This window comes from Lontra canadensis, unplaced genomic scaffold (genome assembly GCF_010015895.1).
Source record: "Lontra canadensis isolate GAN:19392208 unplaced genomic scaffold, GSC_riverotter_1.0 scaffold11, whole genome shotgun sequence".
Classification (NCBI taxonomy): domain Eukaryota; kingdom Metazoa; phylum Chordata; class Mammalia; order Carnivora; family Mustelidae; genus Lontra; species Lontra canadensis.
In genome coordinates this window covers 2,677,545-2,685,055 of record NW_022631005.1, presented here as the reverse complement: position 1 = coordinate 2,685,055, position 7,511 = coordinate 2,677,545, and the positions used below count along the sequence as shown (strand labels likewise).

The 7,511-nt window shown below is 35.7% G+C and overlaps 1 protein-coding gene across 1 annotated transcript in view; it reads right to left on the bottom strand.

Moving 5' to 3' along the window:
- Positions 1 to 1,938: 1,938 nt before the first annotated feature.
- AGPS (alkylglycerone phosphate synthase) overlaps positions 1,939 to 7,511 on the bottom strand; it is a 134,509-nt gene continuing 128,936 nt past the window's right edge. Inside the window, exon 20 of the mRNA XM_032855977.1 lies at positions 1,939 to 2,556. Coding sequence (XP_032711868.1) covers positions 2,435 to 2,556 — 122 coding nt within the window. The 3' untranslated portion in view covers positions 1,939 to 2,434. The remainder of the gene's footprint in view (positions 2,557 to 7,511) is intronic.

Sequence of the window (7,511 nt, the reverse complement as noted above, 5' to 3'; positions counted from 1 at the left end):
AAAAACCAAATCGGTTATGAGCTTTTAAAATTTTAAAGAAACTTAGTCAAAATGAGTTTAAAAGCCTCACATAAACAATATACTCCAGGCTTTAACTTTTATGAAGCCATTTTCAGATATTCCAGAAATATGAGGCAAGGTTTAAGTGCCTCTGTGCATAATCAAGAACCCAGTTCTCCACAGAAACTAAGTATATTCCGAGGTATCTCTCAGAAGCAGGTGTGAGAAAGTGGGGTACAGGGTTTCTGATTTACTAAATCAGTGAAACAGCACTGGGGAGTGTTCATCTGTTTCAAAATAATCCCTGTAGAAATCATTCCAAGAACAGAATGTAGTCATCACTATAAAATCAAGGTTGGGGAGTCCCGAATACATGGAAGAAGAAAAACAAAGACATAAATCACTAATTATTCCGTAAGGTTCATGTAGAACAGTGAACACAACAATTTTCAGCTGTGACATTTACAGTTTCCTAAAACCAAATACAGATTTCTGAGGTTGTTGAAATCTGAACTCTCTGGGAGAGAATGTTAGAACAATCACGTGCAAAAGAATGGGTCTGCTTATGAATCTGTAAATTTTATTAAAAAAAAAAAATTACTCAGAAACACGTATACACTCCAGTGAGATATTACTACTGTATTAAGTTTTACATTTTGATCACCAGTTAGAGAAATTACCTTCATGAATAGATAGATGCATTTTATAAAGCTGAGATTTTTATAATTCTAGAGGCAAGTGGAATTTCCTCATCAAACATCCAACTATTTCAAATAGCAAGGGCGTTTAAAGCTAAGATCTGCTGGAAATTTTATAATTAAAAATAAATCACCAGTGAAGAGAGGCAGCTTCTAATAAATAAACATTTAGTTTTTGTTGTTGAACTGATATTTAATTTTGATTTGCTTACAGATTTTAAGTTTATTAGTTTGAGGCCAATTTTATTACAAATTGTTTTATCATTTTGAAGTCTTAAAAATACCATTTTGTCAATTTAAATTTTCACTTTTCTGGTTAAGTATACTTCAGATATAAAAGGTATCAAACTGCCCAAAAATACTTTGGGGCTGTTGCTACATAGACAGCGTGTCCTTTTAAAGGATCGTCTGCACTTTGACTTATATTATTTGATCAAATATTAATTTTAAAAAATTATCAAAAGTTAGGTATTGCATTAAGAAAAGAATCCATCCCAAAATGTGAATCATGAACCTTGACAGACAGTGATTCAAAGTAATAATTTCACTTATTTTAATATCCAGGTTTGAATGTAAAAATGTCTGCTAAATGTGATTAACATTCTCCCTATTATTTAAGAAATATGACATTTCAAACTTTTGATTATGGCATGTGTATTAATACATTTTTTTCAAAATTTAGGTTAAACCAGTAATTCAAAAAGGCATTAAATCACTATTAAAAACTAAACTGAAACTTTAGTTTTATATGAAAATTTATCATATTGTTTGGATTAATTAAAAAAAAATTGTTACTGAAACTTGAAGTTTTCAAATTCAGCAGTTAAATGATAACTGTGTTTCGTTAGCCAAACGATTCTTTGAACTGGAGATATGAAGTGTAAGGAATCTTCCTTCTTCTGCTCCTGTTGCAGCTTCTTCTGCATCTCAGCAACAAGAATGTGAAATCAGAAACATTAGGACTGTTAAGCTGATAAAGGCATTCATTTCATGGCAAAACTGTCCTTCAAATATAATGAGTGATAGGTCAGTTTTTCTTATACAACATATTATGTATGAAGGAACTAGGATATAACAAGAGATTTTCTCAGTTATACACATACAATTCATACCTCAGTAGAAACAGAAACATGGAAAACTAAAACATGTCCCTAACATTTTTAGACTGACTTAAGGTCTGTACTGTATACTCATTTCAAAGAAAAATGTAGGCCAAGCACCTCACAGAACTGAAGGTATCCTAAGTAACAGGTTGCCTATGTTCTTTCCTGAGTCCCCTCCTTAATGGCCTACTCACACTAGAATTTGTAATCACTCCGCAACGGAATCCTTCCCTTAGATATCTGCTTCCCAGCAACGCCCTTTTTAAAAAGAGGCTGGATAAGCAGTGGATGACACCAAAATCTGCCTTTGTTCCCAAGGGGAGGCATCAATACGGAGCAGCTGGCAGCATCTTCCTTTGAAATAACAGCTAGCAGCCTTGTGCTGCCTAAAATTTGAAATGACAACCAGTTGGCGGTCAACTGATGCACCTACAAGGAGAGAGATTTAGGAATACCATCTGTCAATCCATAGATGTAGAAACAAAACAAATACAGAATGATTAACAACTTATTTTCAACCAACAAACAAATTTTGCTGAAATACAGTCCATGATATATTTGATTACTGGTATAACCATAGTTGAAGACTTAAAAAAAAAAAAGTGACATTTTTTTGTAACAACAGTAATGGATTTATAAAAGGTTTTTGTTTCCAAAGATGTTATTGGGGTCCACATACTCCTTGACAGACTTCAGCATCCCAAAGCCAACATCAGAGATACTTTCCTTTAGCCACTGCTTCCGTAACTTGCCCACTGGAAAAACAAAATCAAAAATGCTTCAGTATACACTATGATGCTGAGAACCAATCAATCTTGTGACCATGAATGAACAAACACTGTGTGATAAATGCTTTTATTCAAAAATGAGAAATGTTTTGCTTTATTTGATTTATTGAGCCCACCAGACTATCAAGCTCATTAAGCCCAATGTATTCCCAGGGGAAGCCTGAGCTCCACAGTGTCTCCTTTCTCTGTAAACTGTGAAACGGAGATGAAGGAAGCCTGGGCTGAGATCAGGGCCCACTTCACAAATAATAAAATGAGAAAAACATGCATTTCAAAAGAACCCACCTCCTGTCTTAACTACCGAAACACGCCAAAATTTCAGAGAAAATGAAGTTAACTAAAGAAAAACATCATCTCCAGATGAATTTATTGGGAATATTATAGCAAAAATGTCAGGATATATACATCCATAAAATATTGTAAAGCTTAAAATAATTAAGGAAATCTGAACCTGTAATGGGTTTAAGAAAAAAATGTGGTTATGAAACTTTAATTTGCATTTTATTTTCATATTGCTTTTAAATAAATTCACATGTTCCCTAATAATGGTTATTTTCTTCCTATTGTTTTTCCAGAATTAAAGATTTTTTTTTTTAGGCACTAAATAAATACCTAATCCATTTAAAACTTAATCTTCTACTTTTATATATTGTATAATGTTCCCCTTTTCTGTTTCCAGCTCTTGCTAGTTTAAGAATAATGAAGTAATATGATGATCCACAGCATAAATTATCTTTTTGAGGGCACTCAATGAAAAAACAAACTTTTTAAAGTAGAACTTTTATAAGAAAGAATATGTACTTAATCTGTAAAAAAAATTTCGAAATGTTAACTTGCTTTGGCATTAAGAAAAGCAAAGCAATATGCTAATTTATCTGTGGCAAAATGGATAAATCTTTTAATTTACAGATAGGCTTATTTGCAGTTAGCACTTTTCAAACATATTATTGTAATAATTGAATTCAAATGGTCATTTTCCACAAATGTTCATTAATGATCCAAAGTCATCAACAGTGATTTAATTGGCCAACTGAAATGGAAACCTTCTTTCATTAAAGTATTCAGCCTGTCATTCTAAAATGCAATCTCATTTATCAGGCTGCAGTGATACACTGTAGCATCTGCCATTTGGAACCTTAAATACCATTTCAGGCTCAACTGAAACCATCTTTGTGTCCAGTTCTCCAGGAAACTATCAAATTGTCATTAAAATTATAGCATGATACCCTTAGAAAGCAAAATATTTCTGCTTGACTTGCAGAAATAAAAACGTTTGCTGGAATTAAGATGGGGAAAAATGAGATACAGCAGGAAAAAAAATCTTAAACTCTAAAAGAAAAAAAACTGTTTAAAAGAGCTCTAAAACCAGAAGCCAAACAAAACAGATTCTTATTCATGCAATCTCCACCACCAAAAAGATGTCCTACCGCGTCCTCCTACTAGCTCCTGAAAGGACAACTCACTACAATGCTTTAGCCTTGGTTTTGTCATCTTCAAAGGGATTAGAATCTATGAAGTCTTTCAACTCAAACAGCCTATGATTTTAAGCACTCAAAAAAGTTACAAATCAGTTATTTTCCGATTTGCTCCAAGGGATTTAAAAAAAAAACCAAACACAACTACTTTGTGAGTGACAGAAGTCGCATTATTATAAGCTACCCACACGGAGGCAGCTCAAGGGAGAGGGGTGAAGAGCAGTCAATGTTAGTCTCCGTTATCTGTAATATAGTTTCACTGAATGTGTCCTGTGGTTATGGATGTAATTGTCCTGAAAAGACTGCAAACAACTGCTCCAACAAGATGGAGCACATTAGAACCTCAGCAGGATGCCCAACAGCTAGCTTGTCTGCCTGGTTTTACACCTCTAATAATAATGCAATTCCACAACGAGCTGAACCATCCTCTGAGAAGCCACCCAACAGCCATTGCATATTTAATGAAGTTGCTCACCAAGCGCTGGAAAACAGAAGGTGCTTGGAGTGCATCATTAGTTCTGTCAGAAGGATAATTTACACATCTATCTTGTCAAATTTTCCATGGTTTATACTTTTACAATAATCAATCTAACATACATTTGATTAGTGAACTAGAAAGTAAAAAAAAAAAAAGAAAGAAAGAAAGCAGTACAGGCAAAATGGCTGTGGTCCCTCATAAATGTATTTAATGAAAGAATTTAACCCCTTGATGGCAGAGGTCTCTGAGCTTCTTCCATCAGTGATAACAGAATTTGATCTGAGGTCAGAAATCATGGCCTATAAAATTAAAGTGACCAGGAATCTTTTTAGTTTTGCTTAACAATTAGGTCAGCTATACTGTAGGATAAGTGTACAGACAGAAAACACAGTTTAAGTAAAAGTCTTCAGCCTTCTAAGACTTTAAGATGATTAGGAGAAACAGTCTTCATAAAATGCTACCAAAGAACCTTTGGTAGCTATCGCAGATAAATCAATAAGTGAAAATAACACCAAAATACCAAAGGCCAGGGGCACCTGGGTGGCTCAGTGGGTTGAAGCCTCTGTCTTCAGCTCAGGTCATGATCTCAGGGTCCTGGGATCGAGCCCCGCATTGGGCTCTGTGCTCAGCGGGGAGCCTGCTTTCTCCTCTCTCTCTCTCTGCCTGCCTCTCTGCCTACTTGTGATCTGTCAAATAAATAAATAAAAATCTAAAAAAAAAAAAAAAACCCAAAGGCCATAATCTCAAAGAGAGACTACACTTCAAAGTAGATTACACTTTTATTCTAGAGCTAAACAACAACACTAATAATGTCCTTTGTACAATCCTTACCTGCACTGCATTTAAGCATTTAGAAATTAGTTGACTGTACTGGTCTGGATACGTTTAACACACATGTGCACAAATACATGTGCGCTTAAGCATTTGCAGAGCTCATTTCAGAAATGGAGGAAACGACACTCTGTCTGTCCTTTATGTAGCATGCCATATTGGAGGAGGGGAGAATGGATAAGAATAGCAAATAACAGGCAGCCGAAGACTATTTCAGCATCCCTTGCGTGTATTCACACGTTATTCATGACAAGACATTTATGTACATTTTTACCACATGAAGTTTATGCCTCTTTCTGAACCTGGGTTATTCATGACTACTGACTCAACTATGTTTATTTGACTTCTGATTTTCCAGAAGTATAAACCTAGTCTAAGAGCTAACACTAGAGCTACAAATGCCAAGATAGGGACCTTGTACTCCACAACTCACAATTATCCTACTGATGCCCAAAGTCTAAAGCCAGGTATTTAAGAGGCTTATGTATATTCTTAAAAATGCAAAATCTTGGGTGCCTGGGTGGTTTAGTCGGTTAAGCATCTGCCTTCAGCTCAGGTCATAATCTCAGAGTCCTGGGACCCAGCCCCACATTGGGCTCCTATGCTCAGTGGGAAGTCTGCTTGTCCCTCTCCCTCTACCCCTCCCCCTGGTCATTCTCTCTCTCCCTCTAGAAAAAATAAAATCTTAAAAAAAAAAAAAAAGATACAAAAAATACAGACCAGCTAAATGCTGAAGGTTATCAAAATGAAGGGGAAAATTCTTTTTCCGCTCAAATTAAAATGGAATTCACCTTTTTACAACTTAATATCTAATTATGTGTATACAGATTGGATAAGACAAGTATTTTATGTTCCTCCACAATATACAGTATATTTTTTAAAAATTACTTTTGGAACAGAGGAAATGGAAGCCTTTAGGGACAGCATTTGAAATCACAAGTTCAACAATCCCTTTTGGATGCTTAAGCTCCAAGAAAGAATGTATTTTGTGGTATGAATGACCAAACATGTACAGGGAGTACAGAAGCACTGGGTGTGAAAAATGAAAAATGTACATGGTACCCAGCCTAGTCACCAAAAATTATCTGAAACTACTCTTTGTGGTCTAAAGGACTGAAGGCTTCGCAGAAGCTACCAAACAGTCCTGCTTGTTTTTTTTCTAAGAGTTTATTTGATAGAGAGAGAGAGAGATCACAAGTAGGCAGAGAGGCAGGCAGATAGAGAGAGGGGGAAACAGGCTCCCTGCTGAGCAGAGAGCCCGATGTGGGACTCGATCCCAGGACCCTGAGATCATGACCTGAGCTGAAGGCAGAGGCTTAACCCACTGAGCCACCCAGGTACCCCATCCCAAACTGTCCTGTTTTAAAAAGGATAAATCTTAAAAAAAAAAAAAAGGGGGGGGATAAATCTGGGGTCTGCTGGCCAGAGTTCTTTTTAGCTAAATTAAAAACTTTTTGAATTATGAATCTGATTATAAGATTGCAAAGATTATATGCTTATTTAAAAAACAGATTATGAAACAGACTGTACATTTAGAAGATTACCAAAGCTAAAGCTCAGAAGTAGAACTTAGCCACAGCTAAAAGCACCTAACCATTACTATATAAAACTTATATTTTGAAAGTTCTAGTTTGGGCATCCTGCATATCACTTTAGCACAACTCTATAGGTCAGATGTTAAAGAGAAAATTTCGACTTAGGTGCTTATATGAGTGATCTGAGCATTAACTTTGTATTTCAAGTTTTAATTAATCCAACCAAACTACTGGTAGATTATGTAAGGAATCAGTGCAGGAATACGTGTTGGAATCAGCCCAACAACCTCATGCCATTTGCGGTTCTGGCCCCATGAAACTTATTAGGTACTGATAAGAAGAGAGAACATGGACAACTTCCACTCTGAGGTGATCTGACTGTGATGACTTGCTTCTTCAGAGCAAGGGTTTCAACATGAAAAGAGGATGCACTTGTCCATGCATTCGTGCTACACAGCACATTTTTGTATGTGTTTGGTTCTGGTAGAGGTACATGCTGAATGTTAGCCAACAGATCTCCAACTGAGGGATGCTATCATCCAGGCTTTAAAGGCACATGAGATGCGACTATGCCTATACAAAAGTTTAGTTTAGTGCTTTGTG